This window comes from Molothrus ater, chromosome 5 (genome assembly GCF_012460135.2).
Source record: "Molothrus ater isolate BHLD 08-10-18 breed brown headed cowbird chromosome 5, BPBGC_Mater_1.1, whole genome shotgun sequence".
NCBI classification, from domain to species: Eukaryota; Metazoa; Chordata; class Aves; order Passeriformes; family Icteridae; genus Molothrus; species Molothrus ater.
Genome location: NC_050482.2, coordinates 68,994,151 through 69,016,332, shown reverse-complemented (window position 1 = coordinate 69,016,332; position 22,182 = coordinate 68,994,151). Strand labels below are relative to the sequence as shown.

Here is a 22,182-nt window from a genome sequence, read left to right as displayed (position 1 = left end):
ACACAACAGTATGCAATTGGCTTTTTTTGTGAATGGAAGTTTACATTGATATAGAAAGAATGTAACAAAAATATGAAGCATAAATGTTGTTTCAGTATTTAAAATATAAGTGAATTTATGCAGGGCTTTCTTTCATTAATCTCATGGCTTGCTGTAGCAAAATGGATATAGTGGAAGAAAGAGGACAATAAGCAAGAAAAAAAAGATGGTCTCAGTGAGTAAATATGTAACAAAAAATAAAGGATGACAATAATCAGAAAAACAGTAATACGAAGAAAAACTAAAGCTACTCTCTAAGTCTTACTCAACCCTCTTTTTATAAAGGGAACACAGCAAGAACTTTATTTATTTATTTACTTACTTTAGACTATTCTAAATGCTATTAACTATAGAACAAACATCCCTGTGTTGTTTGTGGAAAGCAAGTGAAAGAATGCAAAGCAAATATGCAAGTAAACTAATAACCAGTGTTTACTCAATTACTGTTTTGTGCAAACAAGCAGAGTGATTTAATATCAGTTTGTAAACATCTTACCCAAACTGCATTTCCAGTTGATCATCTGCATGCAAATCAGTTTAAAATAAGCACATGCAAAAGCAGGCCGAAATTTAAAGGAAAAAGCCCCTCAAAAAATCAATAAGAAGGGATAAAAAAGGATGAAGAAAATCAAGTGAAAGATAAAAGCAATTGTTCAAACTTTTCTCACTGAACAATGTTAGAAAACTGTCAACCAGAGAAAGACACACACAAAAAATATCTACTCATCTTGTATAAACTCACTTGTGAATTGATAATGAAAGATTTTAAACAAGACTGTCTGCCAAGAAGAGAAGTGCAAGTCCCAGCTGCAATTAAATATATTGACTACTCTTCCTCTGGAAGCAGCAGAGCCAAAGCTCCTCTTTGATGTCTCCCAAAACTTCCCCTTTTCTGTGGCTCTTCCAGTGGAGCCCACCTGGCTCAAGGCAGGCTGAATTTGGAGCACTGATGGGGCTGGAGGATTTTAGGGCTTGCAGCTGTTTCCTTCAGGTGCTTGCAGCGAGAGGGAAAGGATCTGAGGAAAGGAGGAGTGTCCCAGGTGAGGGTCTCCATTCCTGCTGCCAGGGCACTCAGGGAGGGAAAAAGGGCAACAATTACCCTCAGATTATTATTATTATTAGTAGTAGTAGTACTACTACTACTATTACTACTATTATTATTAGTAGTAGTAGTACTATTATTATTATTACTATTACTATTACTATTATTAACATTAACAATTACCAAGAGAGAAGAGAGGGTCTTACAGTGCCCATTGCTAGCCTCACTCCTGTGAAGGAGGGTAAGACAGAATAGAATCTGCTTTTCAAATATAGAGGTTACTATTTTTGATGAATAAACCATGTAAAATGTAGATTGTAGTCAGGTATCCCCAGCAGCAGATCTGCTTTCTTGGGACAGTTACATGCTTGAAACTAAGCACATCCATCCTTTACTGAAATATTTCAGCCAGTTTTCAGTTTCCTGAGTTTTTCTACCCCACAGATACTGCTCCAGCAACCATTCAGCTTTCCTATTGGGATACTCCAAGCATGGAGAATTTCTAGGATATGATGAGGTACCTTATAAAAGGACAAAGCAGCTGAATAATTTGTTTTCCCCACTTCCTCTGAGACACACATCTCCCTCATTCTGTTCTCCCTCCTGAGGTGCCCTTCAGCACACGGCCATGGCCCTGGTGGCTCTGCTGCAGGGTGTTTGCTTGGTCCCACACCTCCTGAGAGGAATCCAGGCTCTTCTTTGCAATCCACCTCATGCTGGAAATCTCCTGAGTGTGATTAGATTCTGTAAGAGCTGACCTTTAAAAGTCAGCAGTGCAATTAAGCAATCTGGGCAGCTCTAGGCCAGCAGCTCAGCTGGTCCACGAGAGGCAGGAACCAGACAGTTCACTCCTGACTAATGTCATTACAGGAGGGGCACCCAGACTCTAATTAAACAGCAGCAGATCTGCTCAGCAGGCTGCAATGACTGAGGGCAAAGCAGAGAGACAGTGCAAGACATGACAGAATCCCTGGGCTTGGTCCAGTTATGTGTCACAGCCCCTTCTGGGGGGGTTTGTTGGCTATAGTTTCTCTTAAGGCTGGAAAAGGAAGGGAAGGTGTCCAAAGAAATGGGGATCCATCACTGCCAATGCTCTGGTCTGAAGGCCTCTGTCCTAACCCACCTTATCAAAATTAATGCATTAAAGCACTTGCAGAATGGAAGAAAAGGTGTTGTGGTGAGGGGATTGCCTTCACTGTCTGTGTGGGGCTCCCTGCTCTGCTTTCAGGAATTTCTGCGTGTCAGAAATAGCCCTGCATGCCAGGGAGCCCCTGAGATCAGAGGAGTCAGCTGCTCAAGTCTGGTGCACTGTTTCTTTGCCATGGGTCAGGAGCCTCTGGCCAGTGCTAAATGGTCACTTCTCTCTCTCCCCCTGTCCCATTTACCTTAGATATGGACTCAAACAGCAAAATAGGAGTCCTGCAGAAAGGTGAACCTTGCAATTCTGTTGGAGTGTTTTGCTTTTTCTGGTGTGTCAGATGGCTGGAGTTGTGCACTGGCTGCATTTGTCCATGTCAGTGTTTGCTGTCCTTCCACTGGGGTTCTGCTGACATTTCTTGCTTCTTTCTCTCTCCTGCTCACAGTAAATTGCCTCTGGTTCCACACAGGCCTTTTCTGTTAACAAATGAAAAAGTTCAGACTTTAAACTACTACTTTTACTTGTGTCAAATAGGGCAGGCCTGAATTTGGCTTTTGTTTAGGCTGGTAAATTATTTACTCTGCAGTACAAATGCAAGTCAAACCTGGTGGTTGCTCATTCTTTTGGCCCTCATTTCTCATTTCTCTCATCTCTTACTCAGAGAAGCAAAGTTTTCTGGACAGCTGCCAGTGAAAGAACCAGAGGCTCCACATTTACTTATAGACTGCCTTGGGCTCTCCCTAACCTTCCTACAGTATGCCAAAAAGACCCTTTTGCATTCTCAAGGAACCTAGATACCCTTCACGTTACTGAAAGCTGAATATATTCTTAAATGTGGGCATGAGCTCCTTGCAACTCTGGGATTTCAGTCTTAACTTCTGTCCTGTATAGTTGGGTGTGCTGCCCATATCAATTTGAGAAGATCACTTCTCTCACTGCATCTAAACAACTCCCTGGAGCAGGAGCTTCAACCTACACAAAGAAAAGCTTTGATGTCTCCAGTAGTTTGTGCCTCAGGCTGCATTAAAGGAAAGAAGAATACAGCACAAAAGTCATCCCAGAAATATACCCAGCTGCTGAAAAATTTAACAGCCCAATCCAAAATAACCTCCTCATGGTGTTTCACTAGGAATCATTTCAGTGGCACATGAATTTTCTTCCCTTTCATTGTCAGCTTGATTTCCAGGAATGTTCTTCTTTTTTTCCAACACACAGCTCTCTGTCTCAGTGGTTTATCTGATAGTAGCTTGCATTGGGCCTGCTGCTTCTTTGTTTTCCCAAATTCAGTCTTGGTCTTATCTGCTCTGCCTGACATATCTTTCTATGTTGAACTCTATCTGGTTAAAATGAGAGTTCATTGTCTGTCCCCTTTCTGGCCAGACCATGCTCATTGCTTTGGAGCAGTGAATTATTCAGCTCTTCTTGCCACTTCTCTTGGGCTAAACCCTGAAGAACGGGAGGGAAGAGAATTCAGAGAATGGGGTGGAATAACAAAATTCCTGTTTGAGCTCTGATCTCGATGGCAATGGGTGAGAGCAGGAGTTGCTGCTTTGATTGCTGGTGCTCCGGGACAGCAGGAGGGGCAGACAGAGAGGAGCAAAGCAATGCTGGGGGGTACAGGAGCAGGATTGCTGGGTTTTACACTCCCTCCCCTAGGGCTCCATCACATCTGCCCTGGGTGGATGAGCAGGAGGTGCCTCAGCCCTCCCAGGTGCTCTTCCATCTCAAGATAAAGCCTCCAGGGCAGTACACTACTTATAGCAGAGTTTAAAGACCATATCTCTTCCTCTATATGAAACCAAAACAGTAAAGAATGGATTTAAGGCTAGTTTAAAAAATAACTCTTGCTCCTGTAAAAAAGGTCAGCCAAGCTTTCAGCTTTGGCTGAGCTCAACTGGAGCTGAAGAGTTCACCCCACCCACAGCAGAGTCATTTGTGAGACCACAAGGCTCATCTTTATCTCCTGGGGAGGCTGTGCCAGGATGCATCAGGAAAGTTAAAAATGCCATCTAAATTTGCTTCCTCTTTTAAAAGCAGTAGAGAACCAAGAGTAATAGACTATTCTTGCAGTCTGTAAAAAGCTTCCAAAGGTACATTTGTGAAGGCATTGTTTCAGCATCCAAGTGCTATTTATATTTCTAAAACACTTCTGCTTTGTCAGCATCAGTCTATCTACAGTGATAATCCATTTATACCAGCAGCAATAGCATTACACACAAGTTCCAGATGAAACCAGGGAATGGCCAGGAAAGCCAAAGACCAAAATTTTCAACAGCTGCTCGGAGACTGAAAGAGGAAGACAAGCTGCAAAAAAAATTTCTAGTATAAGAGAAATCTCCAGGTGCAGCAACAACAAACCAAATAACAACAAAACCAATGAAAACAAACAAGAACTAAGCAAACAAAACCCCACAGCAACTCAGTTTTGGGGAAAGAGCACCTATCTTTTAAATCAGGAGAATTTAATTCCAGATAGAGTCCATCCCCACACACAAGTGAATCAATATGGCTGGGTGGGTGCCCTTGGAGAGCTACAGACTGGGGAGTAACAAGAGACTTGCAGGGCAGGAGTGGATGGGATTACACTGGGAAAGGGCATACTTTCAGCCCAATATAATTTAAATATTGCTGGGCATCATGCTGGTTACCTCCCTTTTCTGCCAGGCACACTAATAGTGCTGAAAAGTGCTCATTACTCTGAGCAAAGCAAAATGTAAAGCACAGTGAAGCAAGGAATGTAAACCTCCTCTTGGACTGGTTCCCTAGTCACTGCACCAGCTTTCATTACGAGCAACTGGAGGTTTTTTAACTTGTTAAATTTGGAGTCCCAGGGCTGTGTTTCTTCACTTCTAGGATGTCATTGTGAGCAGCTAAGCAAATTCAGATTACTGCAGCCACTCCAGGGCACTCTGCAGGGCAGTAACAGGAGAAAGAAATGTATACTGTGCTGTTTGACTGCTGTCAAAGAGAGTGGAGTTGTTTATGTGCTCTCTGCTCACTCTGGAAAGAGCTCAGGGTGAAACTGAGGAAGTGTTCTTAAAACAAAGCATTAGAAGGAAAACTTAGCCCTGAGAGTTTGTCACGCTGGCCTGAGAAAATAATAGCAGCTAATTATTGTATTTGCAGAGAAATGCCCCAAGGAAGGCAGGAATGGTGCATCTGACTCCATGTTCTCAGAAGGCTCATTTATTACTTTATGATACTATATTATATTAAAGAATATTAAACTATACTAAAGAATACAGAGAAGATACTTACTGAAGGCTAAAAAGATGCTAATGAAAACTTGTGGCTCTTTTCAGAGTCCCAATACAGCTTGGCCCCAACTGGCCAAAGAGTCAAAACAACTCACAGCAGAATCCAATGAAACAATCACCTGTGGGTAAACGATCTCCAAACACATTCCACATGAGCAAAACACAGGAGAAGCAAATGGGATAAGAATTGTTTTCATTTTTCTCTGAGGCTTCTCAGCTTCCCAGGAGAAAATCCTGGGAGTAGGAATTTTTTTCAGAAAATATGAATGCCACAGCTGATATCATCATAATTGCAAACTTAGAGCTGCATGATCTTTGAGCCCCTGGCACTGTGGTGGTGTGCATCTACCAAGCATCTACCAAGCTTTAGGATGGAGGGGAGGATCCTTGAAGGGAAAGATCCCCTTGCAAAACTGCCGTGGGATCTTTAAAGTCCCCCTGGAACAAACAGGAACTTGGTGTTTTCAGCCTCATGTAAAAGGAATGAAGAAAATCCCATCACTAAGGTCACTTCAAAGTGGATAAACCACTGCATGAGATAATGACTGAAAGAGCCCTTAATATATGACTTGTTATATTTCTTATCTGTGTAATTTCTATGGACAAGAGAATCTCACACAGATAGCACCTCAGACTTTTGGGGTATAACTCATTATTCAGCATGGATAAATGTAGAAAAGCTCCCTCTTAATGCAGGCTTTCAACTAAGTACAGCTAATTACTCAGCTGAGACCAGAAGAGCCTTCCCTTTAGCTCCTGCACTCTGGGGAGGCAGGGCCAGGTCTCCTGGCAGCTGTGATGAACATCATAAACTAAGTTATGTTAATCCTTCAAGTTTCAGACTGAAGATAAGTCAGAGGTTTTACAGCACCCATTATCTACTACTGTGGCTCTTATTTTGTTTGAAGCCATGCAATGTTTATTAGCTGAATGCCCTTAAGCATTGAGAATGAAAGCAGAAATTTACCATTTAAATTTAGATCATCCTTCCCCCCTGTCACACACACACATAATTTTAAAGTTTACTCTGAACAGTTCCCAGGATTGTGTGTCGAGATTCCAAGCAGAAGGCTAATAATAACCCCCTACATTATTATAGGCACCAAATGGGTGCTCATAAAACCATAGTTGCAGCCAGAGATAGGAGATGATAGTTGTTTATCAAAACAATGAATTAGTTTAAATTCATTTCGTGCTGTCACTAGCACTGGGAACTGAGCACAGCACTCTGTAGTGCCCTGGCTGGAGCACTCAGTAGTATTTATCTTTGCCCATTTTGACATGGCCTTGGAGGAAATCACTGTTTCCAGGAGCTGGGATTAATTATCCTCCCCTTGACAGAGGTTGTATGGGATGAGCAGGGATGTGAGCCCTGGCAGGTCACCAGTCAGGCTTCAGACACAAACAGGCTTTGCTCACTGGTGCTTTATGAAGAGTTGCTCTCCACCCACACCCGTTCCTCCAAGCTGCTCCACAAAAGAAAAGTGATGCTGGGGTGATGCTCTGAGATAGCACCTCAGACTTTTGGGGTGTAACTCATTATTCAGCAAGGATAAATGTAGAAAAGCATTAGGTACCTACCAATTCCATCTCCCCTGGGGTCACTTTTCTGCCTTCAGGAACAATCAGCAGCAGCATGTTAGCAAACCTTTGCTCAGTCTGAGCTCTTGTCTTCAGCTAACAACTTCTACACTTTGCAACACATTTATTTTTACTGTGAGAAAGATGTGGTCCACATCTTGTGTCTGCCTTCCATTTCACTTCAGTTGTTGATCATAGTGTTTCTATCCTTCCCTTTTATCATCCTGCAGCATTGCAAACCCTGCTGTGGAAATACCTCTTAAAGAGCTTCTCTACTCCTCCTGCTGGGTCTCTTAATTCTCCAGGTGTTAAGGCAAAGCTGTTTGCTCTTTAAAAAAAATTAAATTCCTGGTACAAGCAACAGTTCAAGATTCCAGGTGGCTAGCAAAGAACAGGAGCAGGTGTCTTTAGAACACAGAGAAAAGGAGGGAGGGTAAAACAAAAGGCATAGCTAAAATATGAGAATAATAGCTGATTTTGAAAAATATGGGTCCCCTGAAATATTCTGTTGTGCACTGTGTTAAAAAGATGTAACATTTATCAAAGCTTATGTCATCAGACTCATAAAAAAAAAAAAAGGAGGATCATTAAAAATCCATGTGTCAGTTTTCAGTGCATTTTGTTGCCTTAATTCCTCATCTTCCTGGGACATTCCAGGCCTGCATCCATCAACTGACTCAATCATCAGTCATCAATCAATAGGGCTGGTACAAACTTCTGGTGTTCAGCTAAGCTCCACCATCAAAGAAAGATGGAAATGGCACAGGAAAAATGATTTTTCAAGATTTTCCTGAATATCCTGCTCTAGGTGGATTGTAATCACAATGCAAAGCTTTTCCAGGTTGTCTGAGAATTCCATGGAGCCAAATCCAGAAAGCCAAGGTGTGCATGCAAAGAAAAAAGTAAGTTTATCACAGAAAAAGCCAGGGAACAGCTTGTTTTTAGTTTGATGCAAGCTGTAGTCTCATTTGATATAGTATACTGATGCAACTGAAAATAAGACAAGAAAATTATTACAGTCAGGCTGAGGAGAAGAGAGTGACAGCTACTCTGTTCAGACTCTGACCACACAGAAACACCCAGTGCTCTCTACCAACATGAAATACAGAGCCCTGCATCTCTTTATGACATTTCTAGTCACCATTTGTGCTGCTCCATACTCAGTGAAACAGTGGCAGAGCAAGGCACTCTGACAAAAGCACTTTTTGTGTTGTGAAGATTACAAGTACAGGCAGTGATCCAGCATTAATGCCAGTGGCTTTACTCACTCAGTGTGCCAACTGCCCTCCCATTCAAACTGACTCACCAGAGCCTGATAAAACTGTTTTTTTTTAAGCATTTTGACTTACTCTAAGCTGTAAATAGTAAGCTGTGCCTTTCCAGCATGACTTTGTGATTACCAGAACATACCACGTCAAACAAAATGTCTTTTGCTCCCAGCCAGAGCAGCAGAAGGGGAGATGTTGAAACTCCAGCCCTCAGAACTATAAATTCCTAACCTCAAGAGCAGGCAGGTTGGTTCCTTGAGTTCCTGAGCAGCAGCTTCCCCCTTGGCAGGGCTGGGATTTCTGGCCAGGTTGCTGTTGGCAGCCAGGATGCTCTCACAGAAATCCCAGCCCTGCTCACCAGTCCCTACCCTGGCCAAGGTCTCACAAAAAACTCTCTTTAAACTTTGTTGGAAAAATTTCTTCATCTCCTTGGTGCATGAGACCGTGCCCTCTCTCCGAGTCCCTGCAGCCCTCCCAGGATGTGTGCACTAAGAAGGGAACAAATTCACCTCTCTCCCCTTTATTCCAGTTCTGCCTACTCATCTCTTGGTTTCTGAGCATGGGAGAGGGAAGAGAGCAAGGATCAGACCAAAATTTGGAAGAGACCCTAAAAAAACCCCACAAAAACAACAGGAAACCCACTCTCCTACAAAAAAACAAAACAAAACAACAAACAAACAAACAAACCTCCAAAACAAAACAAATTAAAAAAAACAAAAACAAAACAAAAAAAAACCAAAACAAAAAACCCCAACCCAAACAAACAAAAAAAAAACAACACAAAAACCCCCAAACCCCAAAACAACCAACAAAAAACCCACTCTCCCAGGAAAAAAACCAACCCCCAAAACAAAAAAATAACCAAAGCAAAAAAAAAAAAAACCAAAAAAAACCAAAGAAAAAAAACCCCAAAGAAAACCAAAAAGCCCAAAGCAAACAAAATGAACAAAAAACCCCCCAAAAAAGCAATATCACCACCAATACAAAAAAATCACAACACAACAAAAACCCCCACCTCAGCACCAATGATATGTTTATGGCCACTCTCTATTACAGCTTCTTTTAAGTGTGAGTTTTACAGTACTTTCACAAATTAAAAAATGGAGTTGTATTTTTCTCTTTATAAGGGTTTTAAGGATAAATTGTCTAATTAAGAAATTATACTTAAATTATTTTTACTTTTAAATTAATAACTAACTACTTGTGATTCATAATTTGGATTTTTATGTAATTACACAATACTACTTAAATTTATGAAGAAGAAGGTAGAGAAGAAGGATTATCTTCTGTTTTATATTTTTTATCTAGTTTTATATATATATTACCATATTTTAAAACCTTAAACTCCAAGTTTTCTACTGTGTGATATTACACACTTCCATTCAAACTACACACTTATAATCTTAGTTTTATCATTCAGTTTTGGAAGCTTTCTCCACAGCCTCAGGTCAATGCAGTGTTCTCTTGGGGGTCAGTGCTTTTCAGCACAGAAAGTCTGAAATTCTCAGAATCCAGGGTTCCAACACATATGTGTTAGGAATAGCACACCAGAAAGTTTAGGTTTCACAAATGGGGTGACAGAAAAAGTTACACAATGAAGTCAGGAGAGAGAAATGGTACAAGTGTGGATATTACCCTAAAATGATCAAAACCATTCAACACACCAGTCTGGTAGCTTATCTTTCACATGAGTGCAATAAACACTCATGTGAAATAAAGAATGTTATATATTGAAAATATATGATATGGAATGGGGAAAGGTAATGTAGATTAAGCCTCCTGCTTGAGTTCCATATGCAGCAACCTTTGTAAAAAAATGCCATGAGCGCTGAAAGCAGAGGGGAAAACATGACAACAAAAATCCTCCTGTTCAGTGAGGATGGGATGAATGACTATTAATCAACAAAAAAGTCAGGGTGAACTATCCAGAGGAGCATACAAAGATGTCCAGTCCCCCATGAAGACAGTTGAGATGAATATGTAAATACACTGTGCCATGGACTTCCAGAATTTCAGATGAATTCCCTGAAACAGGTTATTTTTCCCCAGGCTCTTTCCCCTCAAGTTCCTAAAATTGAATATTTCCCACAGAAGCAAAATGCAGTTACATCTGAGATAGAGGGAAATTGCCACTAACAGAAGAAATACTCCCCAAAACCTTGTAGCAGAAATTGAAAAGTGACAGTGGCATGAAATACACCTACATTTAGTCAGGCTGGAATATGAATGACCTGATGGAGACTGCAAAAAAGCAGAGCTGAGCAGGAGTGTGCTGTTTGTCTCTTCCACAGTAGGATACTCTCTCCAAACAGCTTGTGGAAAGAAGGTCAATTATTGACATGTAATTGGACAACCTGCTGAATTATTATCTGAAACAGCCTTTGGAGTCCTGCTGCATTCACATTCTGCATGTGAAATACTATTCACTGTAGAGATAAATCCAATCTACAGCACTTAATATTGTACATTTGAAAGCTTATTAGTGGTTTTGAAATACTTGAATATGGAATGATGGTTTCAACCATGATCAAGTGGGAATTGAGATATTTGAGACAGATATTCCAGTCCTTTTATATTCCACCAGAACAAAAAGACATTTGAACCACTCTTGCTGCTCAGATTTGAATCCACAGAACTGAAGCCCTTTCCATCACCACCGAAGAAAAAAGGCTTGCATTGCACAGTGAAACCTCCTGAAAGGCAAAAGCAGCACATTTCATCCCACAGCTGTTCAATCCTGGCTGTATGTGCTATAGCACTGTATATATACACCTGTATATACACACACACTGTCGCATATAAATTGCTACATGGTATATATAATATATACATTTGGTATTTATGTTTCATTGAACTTTATATGTTAAAGTATACATCCTTTTTAACTTCTATTGGCAGACAGTGGAGGACCTCCCTGTGCTTTTAAAGAAAAATTATCATAAACAGGAATTTTTCAGCACAGCTCACTGCTTGAGACAGTGACTTAAAAATGCCTAAAACATGCAGAGTTTGAAACAGCAAGGCAGTGTAAAACAAAACATTTTTATGCTTCATTGAGTTCTCCCTTATTTTTCTCACGGATCTTGCTTTGCTCCATTAGATTTACTGTAGGAAAATTCTAGTTTACTGCAGCAGGTCCCAACATCAGAAGTGACCATGGTGAGCAAGCCAAGAGAGGAGGCAGAGAGGTGCTGCTGTTGATGTCTCACCCAGCCCTCACATCCCCACATCACAGAATTGCAGAGATCCAATCAGAGCTGACTCAAACTCAGGCCCACGGATGCAGAGCAAGCAATGAGTGCGTGCTCACATCCCTGATGGATCAGAAAAGGACTCTGCATTATAAGTTCACACTTTCCCCCACACACAGACACCCCCAGATGACCTGCGCTTCCAGAAGCAAATTAAATCCTCATGGTTTTGCCTTTAAAAGAAAACCATTATTTCCTGAAGGTGGACAGAAAGCTGTTTAAGGAGGGAGAACATCATCTACCAGAATCCAGAGCACTGCCATCCTGCAGGCTGGAACTCACCCCGTCTTCCAGGGGGGCTGAAATTCCAATACCTAAGGGGCCTCTGAGAAGGTGAATGGGGGATGAACTCTCTAACAAAAATCTATATTTTAAGAAACAGTGAAATACTTCATTTCTGAAAGTGCCTTTTGATCATTCTAACCTTTGGTTTTAACCACTCTGGTGTCTCCTGCCAAGTGTGGTTTACTGATGACACATCATTATGGCACCAGGAATGGACTTGTTGATAAGTTAAATAATGGGACTACTTTCAGACCATTTTTATAGCTGAAAATTCTCATGGCATAAAAGAGTCATCATAAAGTTATTTCACTGTGGAAAACTGTTATTTTTCTTAGAATAACTTTGAACTCTGTAACTTTTTGGGAAGGGGGTTGTTTTTCAAATAAAACCCTGCTTCCTTTCTTCCCCAAAAAACTCAGCTTGTATTAGCTGGAACGACACCAAATCCACAGAGATATGTGTTCAGACAGATTGTAAATTTAGCTAGAGCATTTATATGTTACTGAATCCAAACAAAGATCTAAAGCAAGATGCAAAATATCACACACACACACAAAAAAAGTTCCAAAATAGTTGGAATGGGATTTTTAAAACTGAGCAGGGACTCAGCCATACAAGTTTGAAAGAAATTGATTAATTATGTGGTTGATAACCTTGGTTTATATGCCATGTTAAATCCTGGTATAACTTCATTGTCTTCAGTGGAGCTGCACTGCAAATGTATTTGACAGATAGTCAGATTCGTCTCCAAGAATAACTTCTAAGGCAGAAGTTTTAAACGTGAGTGAATGAAAGTCCTGTGCCAAGTTCTGCCCTAATTTATGCCCTGTATAAAACAGCTGAGTTGGAAGTGAGGGTGTCAGGAAAGGCAGAAGGAGACATGAGTCTGTTCTTCCTTTGCTGGGATGTTACATCAGCTCCCCTTGGTGATGGTCATGTCTCCAAACAGCACAGCAGGAACCCACAAGGCAGCTTGTGGGTGATTCTTTCCTTCCCAGCCTGCAAGTTCTTGTGTTTCACAAGCTGTAAGTGTTCAGGGAAGAGCCTGGAGCAGTCTCAGTGGAGAGCCATGAAATTCACTCCTATTAATTTCTGCATCAATCTGAGCCTGGGATGCTTCAAAATGAATTTGAGGATGAGCACTGGAAATGGCCATTTTAATAAGAATATTGGAATTAGTCACTTAATTTAATCAGAAAATAATGTGTTTCAGACAGTTTTGGTCTCAATGTTATTTTGAATCAAAACCCAGCATTCGGATTGGTTTTCTTTAGTCTGTTGGGTTATTTTTGGCTCATTATTAGCATTAGAGTAAAACTGACTGGTCAGACAGCACACACACCTTTGCTCAGGTGAGAGGGAAGTAAGGCCCATCTCAACTCATCTTTTATGCAACATTACTAAGGACACAAGGGGGATTTTATTATTTTGCCCAAAGCGTCATTTAAGCCAGCAGCAGCAATCTGACTGCTCCAGCTCCAAGTCTAGTGAATTGCTGATGTCCTCACTCCTGATTCTTCTGCTGGCAGAGCTACTTTACAGCAAAGTGATGTAATCTGGCAGTGAGTGAGCTCAACATAAACAGCCTGGCTCCAGTAATACCCCTGCTCCAGGGGATCATTGCTGGGGCAGGAGGCACCAGCCAGCAAGCTGGTCTCCAGACTCACAGCCCAAGCACTTGGATGCCCTTCCCAGCTCTTCCCTCATCATCTATTTTCAATCAAATCAGGCAGCAAAGCCCCATACATTGCTTTACTATCACACTGGATGTCAAGGGCCCATCTGCTGAGCACCCCTAATGAGGCAAAAGTGAAGATATTTCCCATCCAACTTAGTCTGAAATACTTATAAACAGAACAGGCTCTGGATCAAGAACCTCTCACGCTCCCCATCTGTGAAATGCAGCTAGCTGCTAATCTTCAGCCTCATAAAAATGTGTGGAAGTGAAAAGCTTTATAAGATGTGCTGTGACCACTGCCATGACAGAGAGCAGCAGTATTTTGAAGGAATTTGACTGGGTCAGAAGCAGGGAGGCTGAGCAGAGCCAGCCTTGGAGGAGCAGCAGCCCTGCACAGCCCCAAAGTGCCCCAAAACAGACACAGAGCTCATGGTTCTGGAGCTGGTAGTTCCCCACTCATTGGGGTTGTGATAAGGGGGTGTTTCCTTCTCTTCCCTAGGCCCAAAGAAAAGGAAAATACTTATAAAAATACTTCATTGGCAGCAGTGCCTAGCAAGCAGCTCACTGTGCTTTCTGTGCTCACCTCTGAGGTCTGCCAGCAGAGACTGATTGCCATCTGACTGTGCATGGCAGCCAGCTCCCACCCTTCTTTCTTTAGTTCTGCACCCTCCTAAACATGTAATTATTAATGTATCCGCATGTGCTGGAGGTAAATACAGCCTAGCCTCCCCCTCCTCAGCAGAGCTTACACCTGTGATCTCTAATGCTTCACCTCTGCAGCGCTGCACACCTGCACCATTTCATCTTGTGTAATAACTGTGGGTTGTGTACCCTGGGGCTTCATGAAACCTGGGTTTCTCCTCCCAGGCTCATCTCAGCACCTCCAGCCCAGTTCTACTTGTACTTCTTATGGCTTGTCACCTTCTAATCTCTTATATTTGGGCACCTCCAAAATAGCTCTTCTCTCTCTTTCCCTTCAGAGCTCTCTCTGTGACCTTTCGTAGTCATGCTTGACAAACTTCCAATCCCCTCCATCATTTCTACTCTCTTCTCCAGCAATATCCATCTACAAGTACAAGGTTATCATAAATAGGGGGACCATGTTTAAGTAGAAAAACATTGGACAGGTTCTTCTACCTTTAATCTGTCTTCATTAGCTTCTCCACGTCCAGGCACAGGCTCAGGCTCTGCCACACAGGTAGCCCATCACTCCTTCTCCTTCAGAGTATGGCTGTGAAAACATTTTTAAATTCTTTAAAAATTTTAAATAAATTTTTAAAATCTGTTTGATTTTTAAAATCTGTTTTAAGTAATTTTAAATCTGTTTAATGTTTTTTGATCTGTTTTTAAATCTGTCTTTGACAAAGAAGCTAATAAGAGAGAATCTATTACTAGCAATTAAAGAATCATGACCAAACTTTCAAAACAACAAGATGCTTGAACTATTCCAGCTATGATAATAAGTACATAAAAAAAATTCGTGGTGTAATATTACCATGGATGTAAAATCAGCTACAAAGAGGTCATCTTGTTTTTGCTATCTTATGGAATTCAGGTTAAGGACCATACTTGAAAAGTTACTTTGACTAAGAATTGCCACATCTACTCTGAGGAACAAGGACAGCATTTCATCAAAGCCTGAGGAAAAAAAATCAAAGTAGGATTTCCTAAGGAAAATAGAAACTTAAAATAACACCAACTTCAAATCGCTTCTTGTGTGGTGATCTCATTTCCTAAGGATCAGCTTCTTATTACCCCTCCAAGTATGAGATATATTAATCTTCTTAAAACTAATATTCTGATTGTGTGATTAAGGAAATCTTAATTAATTAGATTTATTTTGCAGACTCTTGCCTTATCCTAAGTCTGGGATGGAAGGCATTCTCCTGGCTTCAGTTTGGAAAAGGATCAGAGCTGGGTTTTATTGTCCACCTTCAACCAAAAGCTGGAACAATCATATGGGTCTGATGACAAGGAAAAGTTTTCGTGTAGGTGTAATTGCTGCACTCTTAGCCTGTGCAGTGATATCTCTGGTTTCATTTGGAGAAAGGATTTTGGATGGTTTGCAGGGGTAAATGATTCATTTACATCATTAGAAATTCAAAGCAGTGCATGGTTTTAAATTAAAGAATAATCAAAGCCTATATGAGTTGTTTTTAAAGGGTTTGGAGAGATAGAAAAACTTAAATACAAGAATATAAGTAGCAAGATCTTATCCTATATGCTGAAACTAAGAACTACCTGTCCAGTGCTCCAAAATATAAACTTGTTTTTCTATTTCTGCAAATTGATTAATAGCATGTGTTGATCATTGGTTTGAAATATTTAATCTGTTTTCTTCAAGTAGGCAAAATGTGGAAATTAAACTGTTACAAGGAAGGCATGCCAAAACAGAGAAGGAAGCTATTTAGCCAGTTATTTCTGCCTTACAAGGTTTACAATCCAAAGGCAAGTTTTCAAGAATAAAGTTATTTTGATCAACCCCTCATTTTGAAGTGTCAAAGCTGATTCCAATACCACCAACAATTTCCCCACTGGTTATAGGATACCTAAAGCATCCAAAGTAGTGGCTTTAATGCTGCAAAAAGTTTTTGGTATGTTTGTTTTTATTTGTTCTGTTGCTCCCATCCAAAAGCGTGAAGTGGACCACAAACAGTGACAAGTTCTCAAGTGCCCCAAGAAGCTCACAGCTCAGGGGAGCTGCTACCCATCCACTCACATAGAAAACTTTGCTGGGAAAGGCTTAAAACCAATCTGTTGAGTTGATGCCTTGTCCTTCTGACCCGAAATCTCTTTGTCCCTGCAGCTCTCGTGGTGCGCTTCCTGACCAAGCGGTTCATCTGGGAGTACGACCCAACGCTGGGTAGGTGGCTGTGTCCTGCATTTGAGGGGTTGGTTCCCAGACAAAGGAAGGAATGATGAATCTGATTCCATGTTCTCAGAAGGCTCATTTATTATTTTATGATCTATATTATATTAAAGAATGCTATACTAAACTATACTAAAGAATACAGAATGCTAAAAAGACAATAATGAAAACTCGTGTTCCTTCCAGAGTCCTGACATAGTTTGACCCTGATTGGCCAATGAGTCAAAACAATTCACACGAAACCCATGAAACAATCACCTGTGGGTAAACAATCTCCAAACACATTCCAACGCAGCAAAACACAGGAGAAGCAATGAGATAATTATGGTTTTACTCCTTCTCTGAGGCTTCTCAGCTTCCCAGGAGAGAAATCCTGGGCAAAGGGGTTTTTCAGAAAATGTGAATGTGACAGTTGTGTCTTGGAAGCAGGGTGTGGAATGGCATGGCTGAAGCAATGGAATCACAGAGCTAAAATTCCAAGCCTCAGTCAGCCTCTAAATTTGCTGCAAAAAAGCTTCTCTATGGTCATTTTAAGCTGGAACAAATTGTTGCCTAAGATGGCAGAATAGAGAAGCAGCAGCAGCAGACAAAGGCTGAGTTAGTGTATGAGGCACATTTCTGCCCACTCAGAAATCCAGGGGAATTCTGCCATTAAAATAAATTGCTTCAGCATTAAACTCTTCACATCATTTAGTGTGAGATCAGTTTTCTCCTTTTGAATATACCAAATGTCTTCTGCTTGAGAATAAGATACTGGGATACAGATCTGTATTCTGGGATAGAGATCTTAAAAATTTGTGGCCAAAACATGGTTTTTACAGTCAGCCTACCTAGACTCAGGTAATTTTTTTGTCCTCATTTTCAAACTTATATTGTCTCTCATTTTTTGGGTGACCAGATAGGGGCACCAATCATCTAAAGGGCATCCACATGTCCCTTCCACTGCTCCCACTTAGCTCTGTTGGGCCTGGCATTTTCAAGAAGCTGGTCCAGATAGTTCAAAAAACCTGTCAAAAAGATGCCCTGAATTAGAGGCTTCACTTAAAATTTGTGCCAAGGTCAATTTTTAAATTTTTTAGTATTTCTTAAATTGGCATATATTTAAATGCTCTGCAAATCCAGGCCAAGAAGTGCAAGACAAGGCATTCACTTCTTAGAAGGTGCCTTCAATACCTCAGGACTAAGTATATCACACACAAAGTAAAGGGCTGGAAAGTTCTCTTTTCTCCAACAATGTGTTCCTCTCTCCTTCATAACATTTCTTTGTAGGTTCCAACACAGATCATAGAGTTAAATATCAATTTCTTTATTAATGTTCTTTCCTTAACAGGTTTCATTAAGGAAATAGAAAATGCAATAAAATTGCAGAGCAGAAATGAAGTGTAATGTATTCTATTACAGAACCCAGGCAGCCCTTTGTAAAAAGCAAGCATCCAGGATTTTTGTTTGGCAAAACGGAGAGATAACAGACATCAAAACTCCCATCTTGGGAAAATAAATCTCAGCACAGCCTGAACTCAAATACATTCTTTTATCTGCTACTATCAATGTAGTCCTCAGTGAATTATGTGTCACCTGCCCTGTGCTGCACAACGGAAAGTTCAATAGAATGTTCCTTTGGCATTATTAGTGTTAGTGCTTCACATTTCAATCACCAGTGCAACATTCTAAAAACTTGACAAGAGGTCTATAAAGTCTCTATCTGTGTAGTCCAAGTTCATCAGTTTCTTACAGGGCCACTGCATGCAGAATCATCCTTTTTGCCTTGTTTAAGCACACAAATGAAGTTATTAGCAAGGTTTATTATTTTTTGCCCTATTTTGAGGGCCCCATGCCCTTTTTGCTGTACAAGGCTTGACATTTTGTTTCTGTTTTACAAATGAATACAATTGCAAATTACTGTGCCCCTCAGGAATCTAATTGTCTTCTCTTTGCATCAAGGAAAGCTTTCATGCAGGCAGCAATAAACTAAAAAATTAAATCTCTTCTGACTTACTGAATTCTACATCACCATTCAGTCTAGAGAATAATAGCTTAAATTATGTATTACACTCACTGTGATGCTCAGCTCTCCAGGTTGCTCTGAGGAAAAGGTTTGAGAAATTCAAAAACTAATAAACTATTGTCAAGGAGTTATTCCTTAATCACAGTAATCTCTGGTGGAAGCTGCTCACCAAGAGATTGTTTTGTAAAGTATTTTTTTTTCAAACTACAGATCACAATGGGGTTCAAAAAGGGTTCTGAACTGTTAGAGATGACAAAGAATCTTGAAATTGTAACCACTATTTAGGTCTTCAGAGATCAATGAGAAAGAAACTGTACCTTGAAAAGCTTTGAAAACCAGCGCCTGAAAAAAATGCATTTCTGTCTTTTAGCATTGTCATCCTGCAGTGATTTGGTGTCCACTTACCTGTAAACATCTGAATTCACTGAGAAGCTTCAGCAGAATAGATTCATTTCCTCTCAGCAGTCATGGGCTGGCAGTTCTGTGGAAAGAGGAATATGCTCAATCAGTACAAAAAATTAAAGTTGTGTCAGTGAGGATAATTTCCTCTACAGGGAAAAATAAGCAGCTTTGTCAAGTTATTCTAAAAGGACAGGAGTAAAACAGATGCAAACCATCCAGCTACTAAGCAACGGGAGGTTTTGCCAAAAATCACTGGGGCTGAGACAAGAACATCAAATTTATAGTTTATTTCTTATGTCAAGCTTTCAACCACCCATTAGCCCTCTGATGCAAGCAATCTCCAGATAATTCCTATTTTTAGGAAAGCTTTCACCAAGCTGTTCAAGGCCTGATGGAAATTCAACATTAACTTAAAGTAAGCATCATATTAAAAAAAAAAAACAAACTGTTCCTCTTTTTATTCAAGGGTGGCACATTTTAACTGGAAGGGGAAAAACACACCTTATAAATATTCCTTACTATTCTAACCTGCCAGAAGAAAATGAAGGGCCATATTTTTAGCAGCACCTGGATAGAATGCTGTACCAACCAGGAGCCAAATTACCAACCATAAAATAACATTTTCTGGCAGGAGGAACATCACTGAGCCCTGCAAGCTTTGGAAAACAGAGCTGCTGCTGAAGTCAGGGCTCTGCAGCTCTGCCACTTTGTGCAGATGTTGGATCTGTGCAAACACTGGCAGGACAGCTGCATCTTCACCAAAAGTACATCTCACTCTGCTTTTCATTTAACTGTTCTCAGCCAAAGGGCAGCAACCTCAGCAAAGGTCATTTTCTGGGGAGTGTTAACCACCAGCCTTGACTTGTCCAATATTTCTGTTTAAATGGCAACTCATTGTCACCATTTTGGCATGGGATTTTTGTTTGCTTTTCCAAAAGGTGCTAAATTCCTCGAGGTAAATTCCTACCTGGCATTATCAAGGTGAATGGGTTTCCACATCCATCTTCATTTACAGAAAATTGCAGCTATCTCACATTTTCAACAGAATAAGATGAAAGAGCTCTATGTAGGAATGGGCTGGAATAGCACATTTTAAAACATACACACAGTTGTTTTCTAAAATATTAAATGATGAATAATTCAGCATCAAACTAGTCTTCTTCAGCTAGTCAAATATGCACTGAGAAAGGGGATTGGATTCCCACATGGATTTCACCAAAATTCATTCATGTTTACATGTTTTTAAATAGAACAAAACTTGAAAAACGTATAAGCAAGCTCAGTGTGATGCTAGAAGACCTCAAAATGCTTGGCCTGAGTAGGACACCAGTTAAGTCACACTCCTGTCATGAATGTGGGACTCTCATGGACCTCAGTGACCCCAGGGCTTGACCCCATAATTTTCAGGGATTTCAGTAGGGAATAGCTGCTTTCCCCAGTCCCAGCAAATTGCAATAACAAATTTTGAGTCTGCATCTCAGCAATTCCCCCAGGACCTACTGGCAGTGCCCAGAATTTATGGTGCCTTCACCTGAGCTCAAAAATTGAGATATTGTGGTTTGTTTTGATATTTAATTGATTTTAAAATTGGAGATGCTGAATCCGAGTGATCAAGGAATCTGCTAAATTTATTTTTTCCTGAGAGGCAAAAAAAGGAGGAGAAAGCCCAAAGAACCATCACAGAAGCAGACAGATAGGGGGCCTGCAGAGAACTTCATGGGTAGCAGCAAATTTCCTGCTTCCATAAGCCATGGCATGCAGGGAGAATCTCCTGGATCAAATTATAAAGAAGAAAATTCATCATTGCTATGGCTGAGCACTTTTAAAAATAATTTTGCATCATTTCTCTGAGAACACATTTGTTGTTCCACCAAAACTTGAACAGTTTGCTTTACTAGAAACAGAGCTGGGGTATCCAGGAATTGGGAGAAAAAAAAAATCAAAACAAACCAAGAAAACCTTCCCCCAAAAAAACAAATATAAGGGGGGTGTGTTATGAACTATGTTTTGTCATTTGTTTTGGATTAGCATTTTTAAGTACATCTAGGAGAATCAGGAGGCTCCTGAGGCTCAAGGACTGAAATATCAGTTTTTGCTATATAGGAAAAAGTCCCGAATAAATAAACCCCCAGGTAAATGCAGGAGAAAGGCTCCTCAGTTCTTTTCTTGTTTCTGTAACTGATTTGTTGTCTGCAGTCTCTGCCTCTGTGTCTCACCTACAAAATCCTTCATCTTACAGAAGGATTGCAAATCCCTAGAGTAGCTGATACTCACATTTAGGACACTCATCAAAGGCACACAGAAACACCAAGCAAAGCCTGGATTTGAAACAAAAATCTACTTATATCAGCAAACAAGGAGATGATATTTTTGCTGACCTTTCTAGAAGTGTCTTGGCTTTCTCACACTGCCCCTAGATGTCTTTCTCCAACTATTCACACATTTCATAGGATTTTGGCAATCCTCTGAAAAGAAAACTCTCTGTTAGCAGATGATCAATAGAACAGGACTGTGTATGAAGGCAAAGAAAGACAGAAAGCAAAGGAGTTTATTTAATTTGAAAGGGATAGAGAGAAGACTCTTAACTACTTTAAAGTAGAGGTAACTCAAAGAAATAGGGGTTTTAAGAAAAATTATAATTTTGCCAGGACTAGTAGATTAATAGTGACATTTCTGAAGAGTATTTCTTGTGACTGTATCAGAATTTCTTTACAGGTTTTTTACACTCTTTTTGCTCCCCTGGCAGAATAAAACACTTGAACAGTATTCCTATAATGTCCTATCTAATGCAACATACAGACAGCCCATAAGAGACCCTCAAACATGGGTAAGATGTGTAGGCATCAGGAAAGCAAGAAAAATAGGAGATAAAATAGTAAAAATTTCTTAAAGGAAGGAGACAGAATCCTCTCTTAGAGCCCTGAATTCTCCCACAGCAGGAAACTAAACCTCCTACAGACGAGATCCAGACTTGCAAATTACACCACTGTGGCAAGAACAGCAGAAATGACTTTGTGAAGGTATTTACACTGGCAAGGAGGCTTTTCCCACTGGAAAGCTTCTTGCAAGGATGATTATTTTTACATTAGAAGGGTAGTTTTGCTTACATCTATAGCTGGGGGGTTCTGTTAGCAAAACAGTATCATTCAGGCAGCACAAGGAAAGGGTGGAGGTCCCATACAGGACATAAATAATGTGGCAAAACTAGCAAATAATGCTGGCCTGAGTTTGTTTTCTGCACTGGATAAATACAGGTCTGTATGAACAACATAAATAGCAGAGGAAAGTAGGAATATATCAGGAATAGATCCAAACTGGCTTTCATCAAAATGGTTGAGAACCAGAAACAGTTTAGCTGGAATCTCAC

The 22,182-nt window shown here is 40.4% G+C and overlaps 1 protein-coding gene across 2 annotated transcripts in view; it reads left to right on the top strand.

Moving 5' to 3' along the window:
• The window catches only part of RERG (RAS like estrogen regulated growth inhibitor), a 94,270-nt gene that overhangs the window by 57,103 nt on the left and 14,985 nt on the right, over positions 1–22,182 (top strand). For both annotated transcript variants that reach the window (XM_036400785.2, XM_036400786.2), the window contains exon 3: positions 16,346–16,402. In XM_036400785.2, the coding sequence (XP_036256678.1) occupies positions 16,346–16,402 (57 nt within the window). The remainder of the gene's footprint in view (positions 1–16,345; positions 16,403–22,182) is intronic.